This window comes from Limanda limanda, chromosome 20, assembly GCF_963576545.1.
Source record: "Limanda limanda chromosome 20, fLimLim1.1, whole genome shotgun sequence".
NCBI classification, from domain to species: Eukaryota; Metazoa; Chordata; class Actinopteri; order Pleuronectiformes; family Pleuronectidae; genus Limanda; species Limanda limanda.
In genome coordinates this window covers 9,979,392-10,001,662 of record NC_083655.1, presented here as the reverse complement: position 1 = coordinate 10,001,662, position 22,271 = coordinate 9,979,392, and the positions used below count along the sequence as shown (strand labels likewise).

The 22,271-nt window shown below is 43.2% G+C and overlaps 2 protein-coding genes across 2 annotated transcripts; one reads left to right on the top strand and one right to left on the bottom strand.

Annotated features, from left to right (window-relative positions):
- Nucleotides 1-8,226: 8,226 nt before the first annotated feature.
- armc1 (armadillo repeat containing 1) lies at nt 8,227-16,955 on the bottom strand. Its single transcript, XM_061093935.1, has 7 exons — nt 16,784-16,955; nt 15,453-15,663; nt 14,755-14,846; nt 12,658-12,850; nt 11,598-11,714; nt 11,035-11,109; nt 8,227-10,452 (listed from the first exon to the last, which is right to left on the bottom strand). Exons 2-7 carry the CDS (start codon nt 15,612-15,614, stop codon nt 10,261-10,263), a joined length of 831 nt encoding a protein of 276 aa, XP_060949918.1. The 5' UTR covers nt 15,615-15,663; nt 16,784-16,955; the 3' UTR covers nt 8,227-10,260.
- Nucleotides 16,956-17,337: 382 nt separating this feature from the next.
- mtfr1 (mitochondrial fission regulator 1) lies at nt 17,338-22,144 on the top strand. Its single transcript, XM_061093643.1, has 8 exons — nt 17,338-17,396; nt 18,166-18,274; nt 18,495-18,593; nt 19,321-19,463; nt 19,558-19,793; nt 19,969-20,215; nt 20,316-20,496; nt 20,698-22,144. Exons 2-8 carry the CDS (start codon nt 18,227-18,229, stop codon nt 20,743-20,745), a joined length of 1,002 nt encoding a protein of 333 aa, XP_060949626.1. The 5' UTR covers nt 17,338-17,396; nt 18,166-18,226; the 3' UTR covers nt 20,746-22,144.
- The last annotated feature ends 127 nt before the right edge of the window (nt 22,145-22,271 follow it).

Sequence of the window (22,271 nt, the reverse complement as noted above, 5' to 3'; positions counted from 1 at the left end):
ATTGCCTGGCGACCTAACAATGAAAGGGAATTGCTATTTGGACAAAGTCGGTCTTCCTGTTTCCCACGTTTCCATTATGTTGAGCTAAGCTAACTGGTCTACTGGTCTTCACACAGTGGAATAAATCTTCAAAGTTAACTCTCTGCAAGAAAGAAAAAAAAAGATTTTTCCCATAATGTCAAACTCGTCCTTTTTATTACATATCACATTTTTAATTGAATTTGTCAGTATTCATTCTGAATGATCCGTGATTAAATCCACCTCCAATAGATGATTCTGTTGTTGCTGTTTGAGAACTACAACGTTAAACAGAAGATTAACGTCTCTGATCACACGTGGTTCTATACATCTTCCATTTGTAATGATGTCATGGGTCAAAGGTCGATCTTTTCTCTCTCAGATGTAGACCGGTGAAGAGGCTGTGAAGCGTGAACCGTATTATCCTTGAAGAGATTAATGTAGCTGACTGAATGAAGAGGGTAATGATGTGGACAAAGGCCACTCATTTTCCCTTCATCACAGGAGCGACTGCTTTTGATTTTTCATCTGGAGTTTTCTCCATTTTCCAAATATTCGGCCTCAACTTCTCATCAGACGTTGTTCTTTGTCAAATGAACACATAAAAATGTTTCTTTTTGGCTCACAAGTGACATTGTCTGGCAGAATATGCAGAAGGTGTTGAATGGAGGTGTAAACAAAAGCCTCTCCGTCATATCCACCTGTGTGAAGGTCGTCTGAAGGGCAGACGCCAAGCACGACGTCTGAAGAAACAGGAGGCTCGACGGCAGTGCTCCTCCACAACCGTTTGTCACTCTGATATGTGGCAAATGTGATAATTAATACTGTAATTTAACTAAACCCACTCTGCGAGGCCTGTAATTAAAACTGATGTACCTACTTAGCGCACCAAGCATCACAGGTGGGCCCAAATTAATCTGCAAATAGAGCTAAATTGCCTGCGCTTAGCGTTTTCGTCAACGTCACTCAGTTTGGGGGGAAATATCTGTAATTAATTCTGATATAACAAAGTCATAAATTTGAGGTTAAACGCAGCCTTGACAACAGACGCGGTGACAGCAAGAGACCTCATCTAGCCGTCCCCAGATGGGATCCAAGACTCCGCTGTCTCCCGAAGAACTTGGCTGAGACTTCCTGGTTCCTGCGACGACTGCGTGTCACCACGGAGACCGAGAGGAGAGAGAGAGAGAGAGAGAGAGAGAATCGACGATATACTCATCTTCCTCTCGCTTCACCCCCACCTCAGTCTTTTTCAATTTGGAGTAAATCAAAATGAACTGGCGTGAAAGCCGACTTCCAGACTACAGAACGGAAAATGAAATGATTAGTTCTGGATGAAAGCCAAATGAATGAATGCATTTTTGATTTTGAAATGAAGCTCGAGTCACATCGTTTACAAATGTGCATTTTATTTGATTTCTTCCCAAATAATTCTGTCCAAAAATAAGAGTTTACTGCCTGTTTTGAATTTGCAAGGTGCAATGTGGTGCATTCTTGTTAATATAAGCTTTTTCTTGAAGGGAAAGTGTTTCGTTTTCAGATGTGTCACATTAAAATAATGATAAAAAAAAGTAAAGTAAATCTCATTCCCATCAGATTCAATTGTTGCAGCTTTGCATTCAATATCAGAAGATCATTCATGTCCCAGTTTGACCTATGATGTGCAGCTAAAGACTTCCTCTTATAGAGAAGAATTCAAATAACCACAAAGATGCAGAATTAGCATTTGGATAATATAAAATAGAGATGTGTTGAAATTAAAGCATCTAAGAATTAAAGGCTTCCGACTATAAATGCACGCTGTTGTTCATTGTTCCCTCCTGGGTGTTTTGTTTTGGATCGTGCACACAGTAGAAGACGGCATGTCGCTATTGTTGAGCAAAAATAGTAGATTAAACCAAACGACAGTCAAATCAAAGAAATAATCACATCTTTATGAATATTTAATATGGTCATGGCAAATAAGGCAAGTAATTAGGAGTTTCCATAAATTAGCAAATTGTTATTTTATGGTAATGAGAGATCTTCAGTTTTTGTCCTCATGAATAATTTATGAATCAACAAAAAAAAAGTTTAACAGGGAAGGAAGGAGGAATTCTTGCACATGTGCCGAGACAAACGCACAGCTTTCTCCTCTCATTCTTTTTGTTTTTGTTTCAATTTGTCACTTGTTGTATTTATTGGGCTGGAGACGGCAGGTTCCATCAGCTGAATGTACAATGCTGCCGGGTGTGGAGTTGTTATGGAAGGAGAGGTGATACGCCACAGAAGCCTTTTGGTGTCTACTTTGATAATAAAAAAAATGCAGACTCTGGGAGATCTTATCTCAGAAAGTGGAGAACAAAAGGAAATGTGAGGAAAGTAAAGGGGATATGAGAGGGATCACACGCTGAAGGGCCTGGCCCACCGGGGAGCCGGGGAGGGGTCTCACTAAACGGGTTAATACGGAGGCGGAGGAGAGGAGTGGGTGGGGCAGGGAGGGCAGCGAGTCAGAAAACAAGAGCAAAACAAATCTGTGATCTGGAACTGGGAGAGCAGCCACTCAGGGGGGATTAATGAGAAGTAGGAGGCTGTGAAATGATGTGGCCTTTGAGTGGGGAGAATGGCCCTAGCGGAGCATGGCCCTGAAATGAGGTGAGACAAACTTCACCTGATCCACAATTAACGGCGTCGCGCGGATTGGGTGACGCCGGGTCACCCAACAGGGGAAGTGAGGGGGGGGGGAGGGAGTCGGGGAGGCGAGGATAAAAAGTCACAATTCACTTTGTGGCAAATTATCAACCCCCCGAAGAAAAGGCAGCCATCGGAACCCCGGGAGTCAATGAGGAGAGGCGAGGATTTTACACACCTTGTCTTTATTTTAAAAAGAACGACAGGGATGAGAGGAAAGCTTGTTAGAGAGATTTACGCTGGGTGAGGACAGACAGTAGCAGGCGACGGGGACAATTAACGGTATGGAAAAACATAAATAAAGAGCCGGAGAGTGAGAGACCGAGAGAGGAAAAAAGGGGGTGAGCTGATTGGACGTGGGGGGTGAGGAGCAATAACAGGAGCACAAATGATGAAGTGGTGTTGGGGACTAGGAACACTTGTTTGCAAGGACAATCTTTGTGTGCTTTTGTCGTGTGCCCAGCCGCCTTTATCTTTGTGTAATTCTCCGTCTGATGAAATGTGTTTAAAGAGATGAATTGGGATCGGAGGAGCCGTCCTGACATGATTATGAGGGATTCATCTGCAGCCATCTGCCACCGTTATGAAAGGGGGGGAGGGAGGGAGGATGGAGGGGCTTGTAGAGAGATAGAGGGAGGAATGGAGGGAGGGAGGGAGGGAGGGAAGTGCAGACCTTCTGTTCAGCAGCCCTGCCACAAACCCGCCATTACACGGGCCTCTGGCCTCCAGTTTAACATGAAGACGTGCTCGGCCCCGGTTCGGTGGAGGTGAGCTTGGGTCCAATTAAAGAAGCAGAAGTGGGTCGTGGAACTTGTGCACGTGAGGTTTGGTTCTGACCCGATCCAGCGACACGTGAACAGTCTTTAACCACAGCACGATGGGACACGACGGGATTTCAACTCACATTCACACTCGTTTTTTGTCTTTTTATTTTTTTTTAAGAATACATCTCCAGGTACCACTGGTATCATATTCCAAGTTGGAAACGGCAGCTCCAGACTCCATCCTGTTCACACACCAGTTGGAGGAGAGGGCGCAGCAGATGGGTCCATTGCTCATCACAACGTCCACTTGTTCTAAAGGGGAAAGCGGGGGCTTCAGACAGCATGTCTTAAGTTGTGTAAGAGGCTTTTAAGTGTCACAAACGAAAGTCACACATTGGGTTTTTTCTTTCATTTTTTTCTCAGGTTGTTTGGCCGTCCTCCGTTTTTACACAGCTCAAAAGATTTGCTCACGCAGTTTAACATCACAGAGGATGAAAAACGGTCTCTGCACTTAAATTTTCAACTGTGCTCCTTTTGTATTGATTAAATCGATGACTCTGACGGCCCTCTCTGATCCCTGACTGCAGTCGCCATGGAAATCATTCCACTTACAAAATAATATTCTGTGTGAGTCTTTTGAAAACGAGGATTTCTGACTCACTGACAGCTGTCCTCTTCCTCCTCTTCTTCTTCTTCTTCTTTTTCCGGGTGTGGAAAAATAACTCCACTTCCACATCTCAACAAAGCACCTATTTCATTCTGCCCGCACTGAGCCATCACTTCATATTACAGGTCAACGTTGCGGTGCTTAATTATGTGCCGGCTGCTCGCGGCTCCTAATAACCTGTCATTGAGGGGAATTTGAATGTCACACCATATTGTTGGGCCCTAATGGCGGCGGGCAGATCCACTGATGAGCCGTTTTGGGACAATTACAGCGGATATTCAAATCACAGATCTGGGTGGGCTGGGGGGGGTCGGCGGGTGGGGGGGGAGAAATACCTGACACGGGTTGACCAACTGTGCACATGCACGCGCACGCACACACTTGTTGTATCTTGACCCCCCCCCTGCCTCACTCATAAAGAGGCCTCCCTCCCTTCTTCTCCCCCCCCCCCCCCCCCCCCCTTGCTGCTGAAACTGTTTAACTGGAGCCTGATCGCTTTTATTATCCACCTAATCCAGATATCAGCGATTTCATCAAGCCCGGGGGAAGATATGCATATCATGAATTATTTTGACACTGGGACCTTTTAATTTTCGCCGGCAATATTTCATCCCACCAATCAGCGGCTGGAGTGGTTGTCGCCGGGCGGACGTGTCGGTGTCAGAGGACGAGACTCCCTCCCCCCCCCCTCCGGTGGATCCAAATCATCCCGGGGACAATAATGAGCTATGGCCACAATTATGATGTGCCTGTGTGTGCATGCATCTCATCAAGGGCCCCATGCATGCTGCTGCTGCTGCTGCCGCTAAATGTTTTGGATGTAGGCCTGGATAGTGCATTTTAATGATAATTCTTCACTCTTTCTCAGAATTAACCAGTAGGTAATGTTTTGCTATTACTTGATTTACTTCACATTAACACAGCTGAAGTACAGTTTGCACTTTAGCAGCCATAGTAAGTTGCTTTTGTGATTTTACTTATAACAGCTTCAGCAAATGTATTCATGCAGCTTTAAAATGTTGCCCCCATGTTGACACATCATCAAAAATAACCAAATATTATTAGATTTCACAATGAATGGTTTTTCAGGTACTAGTTAAAAGAAAATTTTGCTGATACTTAACAAAATGCTGGACTTTAGCTTTATCCCGTCTCTGCACATTAACGTTAATAAGACATGATAAACTTACAGAATATGATCCATTGTGACTCATTACACGACCAACTGCAGTTAAAATTCACCTTGACCATACAGCTACGACCTAAAATGGTGCTTATGATATATAATAAATATATATTAAATCGGCTATAATATATAATACTGAGAGGAGCCATTCTGGATTCTAAGAAGGGGCTATTACCTTTGAGTGTGTTGAAGTTCATTTTAATACAGAACTAGAACTTGCAGTGAAAAATATATACATTGTGGTACTGAATAGCACTTTCTAATAAGATGTACTTCATTGAGGAATTATTGCTAATAGTTCTCTTTATCATTACAAATACATTTATATAATCATTCAATTACAGACTCTCTGTTGGTCGCCATCATTCTCTCTCTCTATTTAAAGGATCATTCAACTGAAACCCATAGTGAATCTGCATAAGTCTCACTCACATTATGGGGAGTTTTTTTCCTCATGACGACAAAAAGCAAGTCCAGATAATGTAAATCATTAAATTACAAGGTGAAGAAACTCTATAAGGTTAGGTTAAGGTTAGGACAATAGTTAGGCTTAGGCAAGTAGTAACCATGGTTAAGGTTTGAGTAAATCTCCAGGATATCAATGTGAGTCAGTGTAATGTCCCCTGAAGCCATGGAGACACGACTGAGTGTGTGTGTGTGTGACTGTGTGAGTGTGTCTGATGTGTGCTCTGTGTAACTTAATACTCTGTGTCTTTACCCAGCTCCCTGTGGAGCGGGTATTACGTGCACAAATTGGATGCTCAAACAGTCAGTCCCTGACCTTCCCTCATCTCGGATGTTGACCCCCGTATAAAGAGAGACATTACATCTCGTTACACAACAACACGGCTCTGGCGCTTCGCTGCAGATAGAGAAAAATGTCTCAATTAAATCTTCGCCGGGGCCCCCTGCAGAAGAGTTATCGCCGCCCCGGCAGCGCTGATCGCTACACTCACACATCCTCAAAAGTTATTTGACATAAATTGCCGGAGTCACATCATTTCCCGCCACACTCTGAGCAGGATTTACGGCTGATCCCATTGACTGGGAGCTGAACCTCCAATAAAATTCCTCAAGAGCCTGTGGGGCTGTGAGACGCACCTATCTCCCCCCCACCATCAGGCCCTCTCCGCCCCTGCTCAGATTAACCATGCAAACACACACAGGTGGTGGTGGTGGAGAGAATGAGGGAGGGGTGATACCGACAACACATTCATGTACATATATGCAACTGATACGGCCCTGCAGGGTGGATGAGGCCTGTGCACACGCAGGACTGATTGTGTTTGATCTGATACGAGATGGAGCAGAGGTGAAACTGTAAAGCAGCTTATCCGATCCAAAGAACTCAAGAAGGGGTGGAAGGGAAATTATCTGTGGCTTTAATATGAAAATGAGAGGTGAGAGCCTCTTTATGATCTCTGGGGGATGTCCTCCTGCATGCTAAGACCTCCTGAGAGGAGCGATATCATCATAAGGCAGCATATTAGTCCTTAAATAAAATCATTTAGAGCTGGAAACTGCTGAACATCAGTACTCAGGCGTTGGAGAGAAAGGTGCACACTATATTAAGCACTAAAAACAACCTTATGGCTGCATTAGGCCACAGATATTAGAGTCTGAGGTGGACAAAGATGCTCATAGTGTAGTTTGTTTAAATGCAGTTTCAATAAGGCTGTACATGAAGAGTAATATTAGAAATACAAACAAGTGTTTTCATCAGTTTCACTCTGCTCTTCACACTCACTCATTTGTTCTTTGTCAGGCTTGCTGTCTCTCTCTAGTGGTCATGTGTGAGAAATACGAGGCCTCACGGGTCACACACAGCCTCCCACAGCGTGCTCGGTCACTGTGGGTGGGTGATATATTTACGCAGGATGTTTGTGGCTTTGCAGCGGGACACAAAATGATATCAAAGTTGAAAATATAAACAGCATTCTGTTATTTTTAGATTTGTGGCAACAGCATCTACTGAACACGCTGCCAGTTTCTTGATGCAAAACACAACGGAGCAACATGGCTGAGAATTCCTTAAAGTGATCAGACATTTCAATTTATTTTTGACTTCTGAGAAAAAGGCACTTTATATTAAATTATGCAGTATGAATTGGACCTGGAGATGAGACTGTGTTAAAGGAATCAGATTATGTCTCCAAAAAGAGACTGGACATGGTTGCTTATTGTTTATGCATACTGTCCCTTACCTCTATGAGTTATAAATCATACCTCAACGTTTTAATACAAGCAATAAAATCTGACAGAGACCTCATTTGATCAAAATTTCTATCTTAAAAATATTTGAATCTGCATTTTGTGTTTCTGTGCCGTCCCTGCGTGTAAACAAACAAGGTCTTCTCAGCAGATTGTCCAGATCAAATGTAAGTGGAATTCGAAAATGGAGCAAATTCCAAAATGTTTTGTGACAAATCAACATTAAACATTTCTTTAGTCCAAATGATGGAGCAGGGAGGTGAACGCCTCGTCTCCAGCTTGGCCCAGTGTCTCACTGAAGACTCAGCATCATCATCATCATCACAGCAGCAGCAGCCAGCCCCAGCTGGAAGCCCTGCAGCCACTGCTGCTGCTGCTGCTGCTGCTGCCTGCCTACCAGCACCGTGGCTGGGGGAGGTGGTGGTGGTGGTGGTCAGGCGACAGAATCACCCTGGGGCACCTCACTTATGCACCAGTAAAGAAACCTGAATTTTCCCCCCTCTCGCTCTCTCTGCCGAGAACGGTTGCTGCCCTCAGCAATTTGATTTGACAAAGCGAGGTCTGCAGCGCTGGAGTGAACTGCACACACCAGGGATATGAGACAAGCGGATTATCACAAGAGTGAAGTACTGACAAATCATAGGTCAACACTTGTCGTAGCCACTTAACCCTGATTATGATGCGAGGAATAAAAGAAGCGGCAGACAAAGTTTGATTTTAAGTTTATCATTGTTTGCATTAAGTGTATGGGAATCTACAGTTTTAAGATCTGCATTACAGTACATTATATTACATAGGATCACGTCTGTACACGTTACATTACGGGTGACATAGTTCTCGGTTCGTTGTCAGTCTTACAGAATCATTGAATAAAACAGTAAAGGGAAATTTACACTTTGATCAGCACATGGAGTTTTTAGAAAAAAAATTGTTCAAGGATTCTCTTTGTGAGCAAAGAAGAGACCAATAATATTAGCATGAAGACATATGACTTAATTTAGAATTTCAGTATGTGCAAAAATGGACAAATAAAGAATACGTTTTAATACTGATGATGAACTTAACTTTTAACCAATACTTTTTAGCGAAACATGGTGATGCAGAACTACGGTCACAACATATAATGCGCAAAAAAATTATTGCTTTTACAGAGAACAGCACCATCAATTCCATCCCATCAGTTTGACCTCAATCAACTGCGACATCTCCGCACCATCAAAACAATAAAACTCACCTGGTCAGCATTGAGTACGACTGTCAATGACGCTCACATGAGTCAGAAGAGATGATAATTAAAACGGGTGCGAGTCTGAGGACTGTAAAGACTGAGTATCCTGAAGTGTGACATAAAATGCAGATATTACAAAAACAGAAAAAGAAATGTCTTTGCATCTAACACCCGAGAGACTCGGGCACCATTTACAAAATGTACATAACCACGCCCTTGTAACAGTATTACTACTGCTCGTATGACAGCATCAGTGAGTCCTCTCTGTGTGTGTGTGTCAGTGTGTGGGCCGACATGATCTTTGCTTTAAGGACACTGCTGGCTAAACTGATAATCTAACTGAACAGGCGGGTGCACAATACTGTAAAATATTGGCTGGAGTCCAGGTGCACGAGCAGGCAGCTAACAGGTTTGTCTTCATCATGCGGCTCTACGGCTCTAACTCAAACTACAGGGGACCTTGGTGTTGATGATGTGAGACGGGACAGTGAGAGCAGAGGTAGCCTAAAAATCTGTACACGCAACACAAGGAGCTGTCGGTCCATTGTACACCGCTGCAGAACTCGCGTTTGATTTTTGCTGCGCTAAAAGCATCGTCAGAGGAGCCGACGGGTGGTGTATAAACAAGCCAGCTAGCTTATCAGCTCCTCTTTCAGGATGTAACAAACAGTCTTATGCACATGAGCCAGTGGCTAAAGGGCTGCGGCCTCTTGCTGGAGTCTAGTTCACCCTTTCTACTGAAGTGACGTCCCTCTGTGAGCTAAAGGTTGATGGGGGAGTGGCGGGGGGGGCTGCTGCTAGGGAAGCACCAACGTTGCATCTGACACGCTCTAAGCTCTCAAATCATTTGAATGAATGAATAAATAATTATTACAGTGAAATGTCAACAAAGGCACACACAATGATCACAAATCTAGGCATCAGGCAAAAATTGGCACAAAAGACTCAACATGCTAAAAAATCTGGAGAGGGAAGAAATTAATGAGCTTAATTAGGAAATAAAGAATGAAAAATATGAACAAAAAATATATAGAGAGTAATAGGAAAATTGGGGGGGAAACAAACAGTATGAGGACAGCAAAGAAAACCGTGCAAAAGAAAAGAAAGAAGCTCCCAATTTTTAAACGTACACAAAATCAGCCAGAGAACAACTAAACACGCCTGCCACACATCAGCTCTGTCAACGCAGTGATACACATTTCCATTTGGTTTGGGCTTATTTAAAGTCCCCTGGCTATGTTTTGTGAGATACAAATGCAGCTAGTATATAGTGTATGCATACAGCCGTAGTGAGGTTTGTAGCTCAATATATACACAACTTAAAGTTATTGCAGGTTCCACTTGGCCGTCCAGCACTTGTTGCTCACGTGTGCTTTGCGGAGGGGAGTCTAGACTAGTCTGCAGCCGGGAGGCAGGGTTTAGTCTGGGACTAGGCTGAGAGATGCTAAGGCTGCAGCTGGATAGTACTTTTGGAGAAAAATGGGGGTGCAGAGGGACACAGGAACACAGGAAGTGGTCACCAGTAAAAGGAGCGGGTGACGAAGTTAGCAGCCGTGCTGAGCCAGCCCATGCCGTCTGTGATGGAGCCCACGCGGGTGACGGCCTTGTCCGGCTCCTGGGACGGACTCTCCTCCTCGGGCAGGTAGTCCGGGATGTCTGTGTTCTCCTCCACCTGCTCCTCGGAGTCCTCCTGGAATGGCACCACCCGCTGCACAAAGACATGTTTAAAAAAAATAATCATGTTCACCATGAAACAACAAATCTGACCAAAACACAGATTCATAAGATTCTAGGATTAATGTCAAACACAGTCCACTAAAATCATCATCTGGACTCAGAATACATAACTGAGCCATGTCTGACCCCTGCTGGCCACATTGTATATCACTACTAACGCATTCTTTGCCCATTACTCTCAATCACTGGGGCAACAATTATCTGCCAATTACTGCTAAACAAACATTTATGAGTCTCATATATTAATAGAACTGAGCAGTTTCAAATGATGTACAGTTTGGAACGTGCTGCAGGTTGGTAGCATGCATATTGTAAAAGAAAGGGGGGGTACAACTGGAGCCGGTCATGTGTTTGGCAAAAAAACAACTAGCCTACAGGCTGAGGCAGAGATGTGACCAACTAATCATGTCAGTGTGAATAAGTCTCAGCCAGAGGCAGTAGGGCCACACTCCCCGAACTGAGACACACACAACATACACACGCACAACAACCTATTAGCTGACTACTATTAAGTGAAATGCATTAGTCTTTCTGTAGCAGTTTACAATCTTACCTCTCCTCCATTTTCAGTCTTCACCACCTGCTGCGCCTTCATTACTTTGGTGGAGTTGATCGCGGTACCCAGAGCCTGTGAGAGAAGCAGCCCACTTAGATTTTCATTCATGAAAGTCTCCACATCGCAAACAGGAAAAGAGCACTTCTGATTAAATTAAATATTAGTGCTAAATACTTCAGTTAACGCTAAATTCTAATTGCCTGAGCAATGTCAATGAGGATGCTGTTGGTACCAGGGCTAATATTATAATTTTACCCTACAGAGTTAAAAAATTGGATACAGTATAAGTATGATTTTTCAAGGACACATTTACATTGACATTAGGCGAAACACACTACTTCCAAAGCATTTAAAATAGATCAATGGAGCAGATTTTCCTTTTCTGGTATCATAAAACACAACAATTAATCCTGGTATTAATTTAACCAACATTTTAAACTGGACACATGCTAAAATAAACCAATTTTTATTTACAAAAATTACAGCTGAGATTTGTTATCTGTTCACAATATTGTGTGTGGCCAACTTCCTGTGTTGCCTCCGAACACACACGTACGTACCTCGGCTTTAAGGTCAGAGCGGATCCTGACAACACATCTCTTGACAGCCATCTGGAAGGTGAAGCTGATGACCCCTCGGATCTTTAGCAACGCATCCTCACACAGGCTCCTTCGAGTCTGACAGCAGACAAGAATCAGGTGAGAAGTATGAAGAGATTTGTGTGACACAACAAAGCCAAGTGAAGATACAACTGCGGCTTATGAGGAACATTATACAGTGTAAGACAGGGTATGCAGATGATGCAGTTAAATGAAATTAAATTGGGGTATAAATATATACTGTTAATTTTCCATTTCTACATATTGAGTGAAGCAGTTTACATGACTACGGTTTCCAGCTGCCACATTGATGCGTGTTTCCGCTGTAGTGATAGCGATGCAGCCCACCAGAGGCCGTCTGTCTGCTGTAATGTAATCTGGCTAGATGCAACTTCCTGCAGAGCAGCACTCAGGTTCAATCTCAACGTCCTGCTGTTCAATGCCTGACATTTACAACCTGACCCCTCCACCCTCCGATGTGAAGCTGCTTTCAGACATGCACTGAACTGCTCCGGAGGAGGTATTATGTGTGAACGCCAATGTCCGAGTGAGAGGCTTCGCAGTTACTGCTGACTTTCTCCACCTCCCCTAGAATTAAGTGCGTAGAAATTCAGGATAATTTGATGTAAGAACGTGTGACAGACGCAAAAAATGAAAAAAACTAAGCAAAACCAAATATGCCCGTCGAAAAAGAACAGGGAGTTTGTGGTGATAAGAGCCGACACAGGTGCCGGGGTGATGTAGCATGATCACATGATCTCCGCAGCACATTCAATACGGGTTAGGGTTAGCTCCACCTCTCGCCTGAATAATGCAAAGGATTTGATGTTGTTGTGAACGTGTCCGTGCAGAGAACCTCTTGCTGCGTTGTACATGTCTGAAAGCAAACTGTGGGTAAACTCCACAACCAATTCTGCAGATTTTACCAGCAGGTCATGTCTGAAAACGCCTTGTGATCATTACAGCAGCAAACACAATGCACACAAAATCTTTGCTTCCTGCGTGCGCTGCGAGCACTTACAGAGTCGTCCAGTCCATCAATGTGCAGCACCACAGTCTTGGCTTTCTTGTTGTTGGAGCCGAGGAAGAACTGAGCTTTACGTCGGCAGGAGGCAGCGTCTGCTTCCGCCTGTTCGGCCTCCTCTTTACCGGCCGACTGCAGGATTTCATAGATCTCAGAGGCCAGAAGTTTGGTCTCTCCAGGTGAGGTACTCCTTTGGTGAGAATGGGTAAACGAAAAGAGAAGATTAATATCCTGATATTATGAGGTTACATGAGATTCAATAGTTCAGCATGTCATCCCTGTTTTCTCAACCTTTACACATCTAAATGTTCACATATGTTAAACTCTTATTCTCTTTTTGTCAAGTGTTGTTTGATTTGTGTGAATACATCTACAGGGCTGCTTTTTAATCTCATTGACAATGACAATAAAGGGATTCTATTCTATTGACATCAAGATATGTGTACGCCTCTGTGGGACAAATTAACTCCACTGGGTGTGACCTGAATCTGGACGTGTCTGTCTTGTTCTGCCCCTGGAGACTCAGGACTTAGCAGCCGTCACAGTGACAGATAAAACAGATTTTCCCTATTCATTATTCTACCCAAAGACAATCCCACCATCAAACATTCTGACTTGTGCTAATTGAGCCAACACCTCATCAGTTTACTGCCTTTTTAGCAGAAAAGAAAAATCCACAACAGAGCTGTTTATTGGGCAGCAGTTTCCCTTGAAGAAGCCACATGAGACCATTAGCAGTTGTATATACCGTGATGCATCCTGGGATACCCCTCAGGCTATATTGCTTTATATGTCACAGAGACATCACTCCTTATATAGTAAACCCAAACAACATCAGCGACGCGGCGTGGCTGTCCTCTGAGATCCTGGTGCTCCCAGGCGCTGTTGAACACATCCAGTCAGCCTTTCAGCAAACAAACACTTTCCTCAATCGATTGATTTATTCTCACTGAATACAAGGCAGCGTCTCCTTGAGCTTCGGACCGTAATGAGACGAAGGAATAAAAAATGTTATTCACACCCGTTTTGTGCACCCGGGCTACATGTTCCCTGACAGCTTTGTGTTCCCACTCAGTCGAGCTATGATTGACCTCTGCTCAAAGTCAGACTGACTGGACAGCGAGTAGGGAGAGCCGCTGCTGTCACTGCAGGGCACCTCGTGATGCAACCCCCGACTAGCTGAAGTGACTGGCTTACTCCAGGCCGAGCAAGAGCTCTGCCGCAGGAAGACGAGCGGGGAACAAAATCAGACCAGCTACGGTCGGCCACTTCAACATGGGTCTATTTCTATCAGGGTGCTAATGACGAGCAGCAAACACTTACCAAAGCTGCATCGTGACCCTCTGGTAAAACCAGTGGGATGGATCACAATGTCACCTCAAACCAGACCTCTCACTTACACATTGCTGGACCAGAATAAGTTTATCAAGACAATACATATTAAATTAGATAAAACAACGGGTATGAGGCTGAAACCAAACAACAAAAGGAAAGGGTTGACGATGTACCATGTGTGCAAATTCAGCCATTTCTTCCAAATAAGGAGCAACTAGAATGAGACTCAGTAGAGAGCAAAGCTCGGCCCAACATCCCCTAAATTAAATTCACTCAATCAAGTTTATGTTTGGATCTCATTGCACACACTCAAAAATATCAGTCCCCTAAACATCGCAGGAAAAAATATTGAAGTGTCCTATTTCAAAATGTTTAAGAAAGTGAAAAATATAATAGTACTAGGACCCACACCATAACTTAAAGGGTTTTTCCTTGGGTCCTAACCCCCCTCCATAAAATTCCATGGAAATCAAGTCATTTTTGTGTAATCCTGCTAACTAACAACTAACTCATAAAAACAGACCAAAAACACAACTTCCTTTGTCAGGCGATAATGGAGTTAAATAAAAGCCTACAGGGGTAAAAATATGGAAGTTGACTCATCAAGAATTTGCAGCGAGGTGGCAGGATGTATTAAAATCTATTACATGCAGAAACAGCTATTTAACTGGAAATCCTAGGTTAAGGTTTTATGTAGAGAAAGTGCCCGTGTGTGAGTGTGTGTGTGTGTGATGTGATGTGGTGGTGACAGGAACTTGCTTCTGCATGACATTCTGCAAACTCAGCATCATGCCCAGCTCGTCCTTCATCTTCTCCCTGTTGGCTCGACATTCTGCCAGGTAGCGCACAGCCTGCAAGGACAAGGGCAACCGTTATCTATCCGCCACCGACAGCTGACAGACCCTTTGTGATATTACTGAGGGCGAGAGCCTTTGAGATAGACGTGCGTGTGCAATGGTAAAATATTACATAACCAACACATACACGTGAACCGACTGTGTTTACACTCCGCAAGACACCGTGAAGGAGCAGCTATTACGTAAAGCACCTCAAATGCGTACTCACTCCACAAGTCATGTACTGTACAACATGGTGGTGGTAGGGGAAGAGGGGAGAGGCTGTTGTTGCGTTTACACCACAACACAGACAGCAGATGTCACCATTGTACATGGTTTCTAAACATGTAGTTCTTTTTAATGCCACCATGTGTCTGTGGCTTAGAGGAAGTGGCCTTTAGAAGGTGACCAGACACTGCTCTGACACCAAAACAGAACGAGTAGAGAACTGAGCCAACTATTCAACCAAAAGAAATGTTATCTAACAACTGCTGTAGATAGTTCACTCAACACGTTTTCATAAATAATTCAATGTGCATACAAACGTTGTCCTTTGCGTAAGAATAATTGTATGTACCATAAAGCATCCTTATGTCAATATGTATTTGTATGCTTGCTCACCAGTAGCGCTGAGTAGACGACCTGTGGGTTGGGGTGATCCAGAAACAGGATGAGGCCCGGCAGACATCCGTGATCCTCTACTATGGCCCTCCGGTTCAGGGGGTCTGCGGCAAGGTCTCGCAGCTGGTTCACCACCGTCAGTGCGTCCACCTCCGCACTCATGGTGCCTGGTGTCTTGATGCCATGCACATCAACCAACTCCTTCACCCTACTGAAAAGAGAAAGCAAATAAGGGTGGTTACTTTAGACTAATTGAGAATGCAAATAATAGTTATTACCTCTGGCAAGGACGTTATGTTTGATGTTTGTTTTTTAGCTGGAGGGGTTACCACAAACCTTGATGGAAAGATCCCATTAAATTCTGATATGGGTTCGGATCAAGGATTTTTTTCTTTCTTTAACATTGAGAGATGGGATGTTTTTCAACATTATGGTTGATTTCACTGGGAATAATAATGGATCTCGATTAAATAAAATCCGGCATCTAGGGGACGGATATTTAAGAATCTGCAATTTGGTGCAGTTCCAAATATTAATCAAGGTCAAGTGAAGTTAACTGTGGCTTCATTCAGCCTTGGTGATTGAATGTGCTCTCTTCGGGCCATTTCACTTTAACTAAAAACTTTATCTGAAGTAGGTTTTTTTATGAACTCTTTGACCTAGGCAATGTCATAACATTGGTACAAAATCCCTCTCGATTTCCCTGGAGTTAGATCTTTTTTAAAGACCACAAGTGTGAGGGGGGGATCTAAACTATTAAATTTGCCACTAAGATATAAGAAAACAAGCAGCAAATATTCACATTCCAGACTCTCTCTTATTCAGGTCAACCTTAATTTACTAAAAACTTTTGACAACTATATCCCTGTGAAATAAATAACCAGTTAATATCAGTTTAAAAGCAGAAAACAATGTGTTTATATGCATGTGAAAAATGAAGAGGGACATCCATTCACTATGAAACTTTCCCTACTGTCCCATGACCGTACACAATATGTAGGGGGAGTTTCTGGGGATTTAAATCCTGCTCTGATCGATCATTCATGCACACCAGCTGAACTGAACTGTAAAAGCCTTTACGTGTCACATAAAGGATCACATAGTGTTGCGTGCTAACAGAAGCTCCTTGTGTAACCCGGCTGTTTAATCCCTCTACTTCGCTGGTAACACACTCGGGTCAGTGATGTTAGCAACAACAGTTCGTTTCTGACAAAGACACTCTCCACGACCCCAACCTCACCTTAAATCTCGCCCTGTGACACAGAGGGGGCTCCCGCAGCTAAGCTAAGCTAAGCTACGCTAGCTAGCGTTGGGTGACAGTGGCGGCGTACCTTTTTGTCAGCGTGTTGTGAAACCATGAGACAACTCCGGCTACATGCAGAGCTGCGTCAGCGACGTGACAACAGACAGCGTGGTTCTGCGTGAATAAAACGAATAAAAACAAAGGACAGCGAGCAGCGGTGTGGGCCCCGGCCTCTGTCTCCTCTCCGCTGGGTTAGCTAGCAGCTGGGTAAGCTAGCAGCTGGACGCGGTGTTTGGGTGTTTTTTCGGCACGTCAGCGGGCGCAGCTGTTTTGCGAACCGGGACCTCCCAGTTTTCCATTGGGATCCCAGCGGGTGGAGGCGGACACAGCCCCGCCGGGAGGAGCGGGGAACTATAACGAACACCCCCGACAACGTTCCCTGACGAGTGACATGACGGTGCAGTTTGATCGACTGACGCGACGTCCAATCATCAGAGAGCTTTGTTTCACACGTCACATGTGATTGGTGGAGGCGTCTGTCAATCCCTAGAAACAACCAATAGGAACCTAGCATAATTAAAGCCCACCCCCTCCTGTAGTCCCTTTAACCCAATTGGCTTAGATGTTTCCCACTGACCGCCTCTTGAAGGAATCCAACAAGGTGGAAAGATGAGGAAAGTTAGCAGTTAGCACCCGGCTCGGTGAGTTTCTACCAAAGTCAAACATGTCCTCAGTTAATATTTCTATATGTTTAAGTCGTTTACTCGTCGTCTGAGCTGTTTCCAGAGTCGTGTGAGTCCTCCACATATTATGAATTAATTTGTCAACGTTTGGTCAAGTTGTTTGGACTTAGCTGTCGCTGTTAGCATCAGTTAGCCTCACAGTTAGCTAAAGTTGGGAGCCACTTGTGTGACGTAAATTATTAGCACGTTAGCCTTCAAACTTAGCTCACATCTGTCTGAAATTATTTCATACTTACACACAGCGAGTGCTTCGAGTTTTACAGCAGTTAAAAGCTAAGCCTCGAATACAAGAATTACACATTTCAATGACAGTTGCTGATTTATATCTGGACACATCCCACTGTGTTGTGTATCTACATGTGGAGGTGCCACATGTAAGTAAAAGCGTTTTTAATCATACCATTAAGTTACTTTACCATGTTGCCACTCATTAGAATAAAGTCGATCAGACACATACTAATTCCTTATTCGATCAAATATTAAGGCATCCAGTAGCAAACAAAACAAACACAACAGCATTCGAATAATATTTGTATTCACAGCAATGACAATATAATGACAGTTAATTGTGATTAGTCAATACAAGATTCAGAATGCCTGTATAATACTGGAACATATTTACACAGGTATATTTCAAGTACTTCAAGTCATCCTCGTGGGTTTTAAGTTTTGTGTTTCAATCTGAATCCCTAACCCTTGTTTGTTTTGTGTTGTGTTTTTCTTCTAGACGACCACTTGGTTATAATGCCCTTGGTTTTCAGGCACGTGTGCGTCTGCTCTTGTGAAACATGACGACAGAAATGAGTAAAGAGAATGAAAGTATTGAGATGGACCTGGTATGTAGGAGTCGGGCCCACAAGTGTCTGTGTGAATTTTCATTTTAGGATTATTATCCTGTCTCTGATTATCTGACAGCTCATCATTAAAGTGTCTCAATTGTAATGTATGTGAAATTAAATATGCGTTTGTTTCCACTTGAATGCCAATAATAGATAGACACTTATCAAAATATTTTATTTGTGATATAAGTCATGTATTATATGTTTTGTTTTGCAGGCTTCTGGATCAGCCAAGCCCTACGGGTCCTCGAGAAGCATTGTGAGGAGAATAGCTACTAGTCTTCCCCTCCAACCTTGCCCCAGGGTTCATTTTCAGGTGAGGGAAGAGAAACAGGATCGTTATTTATGTAGTGTTGTGTCATTTAGTCTTTGAACTTGCGCCCTGGATATCTTGTATTTTAAGATTGTGGCATACAGTGATTTCAAGTTCTTTTATTCACTATCTTCTCTCTCTGCCCCGTCTCTCCTGTCTGTCGGAGTCACTGTCATGTGACAGCAAATCACGCACCCTCTTCAACTTTTGTTTACCTCTGCCTGTCTGACTGTTTTCATTTCTGAACCATAAACAGAGTGGATGAAGTCATGAGTACAGAGATACATTAGTTCAGGTGTTAACAAATTCGTCTTTTGCAATTTGTCAGTGTCATGTACATAAAGAAACTGATTTTAATAGTCTTTTCTTTCCTGTCTCCTTCAACACTGTGCTTTCTCTTTTCTTCCTTTCTTCTGTCTCCAGCCGCCCACCCTAGCTATGTGGAATGCAGTATGTCTGCTTTAGGTCAGTTTGTTCGGCAACCTTTAACAACCTTGAGCTGATTGACGACTTACTCATCTACCTGAACTGTTTATTAAAAACAACTTCTCCGTCCCTGTTTTTTCTCTGAACTATCCTCAGCTTTTCCAAATGACTTCTTATATAATTACATTATTGTTGTAAATAGTTACAATTAACACTATTGTAATGTGAAGTTATGTGTTTTCTTTTCTGGCATGTTTTTCTTTTCATTGTGTAAAATCGTTGATTGTGGCTCTTTCTCTGACAGCTTCATCCGTACGCTGAGAACGCTGGTGTCTTGAGGAGGCAGAACTGTCAGGTGGCCTCTCTGGCTGATGTCAGCTGGATTGACCAGGATGACGAGGAGGAAGAGGAGGAGGAAGAGGATGAAGATTACTTAGGCAGACCCAGGTGAGAGGCACATAATCAACATATTTGCATGATTAGTGTCTGGGAAATTGTGTTTCTCTTGATCATCAGTATTGATACTGTTTTTTCAAAGCAGGTCAGGGATTCCACCAGGATTTGTCTTTCGAGCCCAGCGCCCTCATCCTGGGAGAAGACCGTTAAGCCGCCAAAGGTCACTGCCCAGCCTGCACCAGGGGGCTCCTGACCCTCAGGGGCCATCAAAAGTCAACGATGAGGCCATTCAGAAGATCGGTGCTCTGGAGACAGAACTTGCCAGACTCCGAGTACAGATAGCGCAAATCGTACTGGCTCAGGAAAAGAGCACACAGTCAGGTATCTCATAACACAACCTCCAAATCATGCACTTTGCTCCTCAGTACTTAGTGGAGAGAATTGATCTACTTGTTTTTCCCCTTTTCTCCCCTGTAGTAATACAAAATGTCCACTAGGTGGCAGCAGAATCTTAAAAGTTAAACTGCTTCAATATTCCTCTTTGTTGCAACCACAGGACCCCCTATGCCCCCCCCTGCGCCGTCTGGCACCCTACCTCCCCCGCCTCCTCCTCCTCCACCACCACCACCTCCCCCACCACCTTCGAGCCTCCAGCGGACATTTTCAGCCATGGATTTGATAAAAGAGCGCAGAGGGAAGAAGACAGACGGGCAGACGATTTTGGAGTCGAGGTCGGCAGAAATCCCCAGCATGCTGGATATCCTGAAGGACATCAACAAAGTTAAGTTGCGATCAGTCCAAAGGTAAGTCTCCACTTCAGACATATTAAAACCTTCAAATACAGACAAAGTGATTTTTGAAACCAGAAAACATACAGAAGTCGTTGCCTGCGTGTTTTCACAGTCGTCCGTTGGAAGGCGATGGCAAACTAAAGTCCAGTGGGCCTATGGATCCTGCCGCTCTCATCGCTGAGGCCCTGAAACGCAAGTTCGCCCACCGCTATCGACACGACAGTGAACAAGGGGACAAGGAGGATTTCCAACTTCCAGTTCCAGAAGTGAAGCCTCGAACCGAAACCCCTTTGGTGAGACACTGTTCTCCATTCATTTTCTGATTCTTAGCTAAAAAATAATCTGAGAAAGATTAGCCATTAGTTCATCATTAGCAGACTGACTGAAGAATGTGTTTCTAAAAATATCTGGGTGATATACACAATGAAATATGAGCCATGTGACCTATATCTTAGTGGTCTGTACTTTACTTAGTCTTCTGTCTGTTTCCACAGTTTGGGCAACACATGTTGAAATCAACTGGAAAAAAGAACTTTGTCTGAACAGCTGCTTCTGAACTCAGTCCAACGAGTGCTGTGGACATTTTAAAGTGCCTATCAACACTTTTAATACCTGCTGTCTCTGTGTGGAAGGACAAGGGATTCTGCCCGAGCTCGACCACGGGCCGCTCAAAGTATGGGTCATCTCTTTAAGTGTCGCATCCGATGATCAACGTCATGTTTTTTGCACTTTTATAACATAACATTCACGATCTGTTTCATGGAAGTAAAACTAACGCAATGTCTTGGTTTTTCTGTTCGACTTAAAATTGATCCCAGTCCTGAGAGGAAATGTCAAAGGCACACAAGTGCTGGTTAAAGCAACACTACACAATATTATGTTATTATTAAGTCTTCATTAGGTTTGTATTAAAATTGTTGCACACATCAGTTTTACATCCCCGTTTCTAATTGGTGTGTAAAAGCTTAAGTTCTTCCGCAGAAGGAAGCGAGCACTTTCTTACCTGTGGGATATTGTGATGTCTTGTTTATCTATGTATATAGACCGGTGGACTAATTTATAATTGGAATACAAGTATTTATGTTGTGGTTGAAATAGTTTTTTTCCGTTAACATAAGTGTAATAATAATATTCCTTCGATCAATCTGTTATTTTTTTATTTTGTGTTGATCCTGTGTAAACAGTGTCATAGTTGCTAATCTTGCAACTTATTATTTTATTTTTGTTGGTTCTAATAAATGTATCCCAGTTTTAGTTGATGTAATATATCTCTACTACGATTTGCTTTTAAGAGCCAAAGACATTCCAGTGATGCCAGTGTTTAAATGCCAAATCCTTCTTTTTTTTTTTTTTAAACTTCTCTTGTTTCTCATGATGCTTTAAGGGTGAGGAAAAGATACTCTTACTGTTAAGCAAAGTTCAGGCACCTCAGGTACATGCGCAGTGTTTTGTTTCTGTATCAGTGCCTCTTTTGATAAGATTTTTCTCTCATTGCAGAACACTAACATGTTTCCCAGAACATAGACTCATTGTTCAGTATCAACATGCTACAAATACTGCGATTGTAGATAGCTCAACAAACACATTGCTTATTTAAAGAAGTCCTGGGAAGGTACATGCTGTTTTCAGTATCCCAAAGGTTTAGATGTTGCCAGTAATCATGTTTTCAAGCCTCAGTCCAGAAATGTGACCTATCAACTCACTGCAGTTGAGGTTTTTAGGCAGTATTTAATTCAAAGTGACTGATTGCACATTGTTACCCGTTTTATTTATGTCAGTGTAGTTGCTGTTTGTAGTCAACTCTGAAGTTTTTATAAGGGAAAGTGGAACAGACGTGTCATAGATTTAAATTTATAATGCAAAAATCTTGTAGAAGAGTTGTCTTCCATGAAAATTAACTTGAACTGTGGAGTCTAAATAAAAGTTTATCCTCGGTCCTGACTTGCTTCGTGTCTTTGATTTTAACCTGTATAGAAAATACTGGATGGCTCAGAGTTTCTTGTAGCTAAATATTGAAAAGAACAAGGTGATGACTATTGGCTGTGACAGCTCTCGTACACATCGAAGC

Coding starts and splice junctions, on each gene's coding strand:
- armc1 (XM_061093935.1), bottom strand. CDS start 15,614: ATGAGTGCGGAGGTGGACGCACTGACGGTGGTGAACCAGCTGCGAGAC. Junction 11,110..11,597: donor GCTCTGACCTTAAAGCCGAG/GTACGTACGTGT, acceptor CTTCTCTCACAG/GCTCTGGGTACCGCGATCAA. Junction 10,453..11,034: donor AGACTGAAAATGGAGGAGAG/GTAAGATTGTAA, acceptor GTCTTTGTGCAG/CGGGTGGTGCCATTCCAGGA.
- mtfr1 (XM_061093643.1), top strand. CDS start 18,227: ATGACGACAGAAATGAGTAAAGAGAATGAAAGTATTGAGATGGACCTG. Junction 18,275..18,494: donor AAAGTATTGAGATGGACCTG/GTATGTAGGAGT, acceptor TTTGTTTTGCAG/GCTTCTGGATCAGCCAAGCC. Junction 20,216..20,315: donor AAGTTGCGATCAGTCCAAAG/GTAAGTCTCCAC, acceptor GTGTTTTCACAG/TCGTCCGTTGGAAGGCGATG.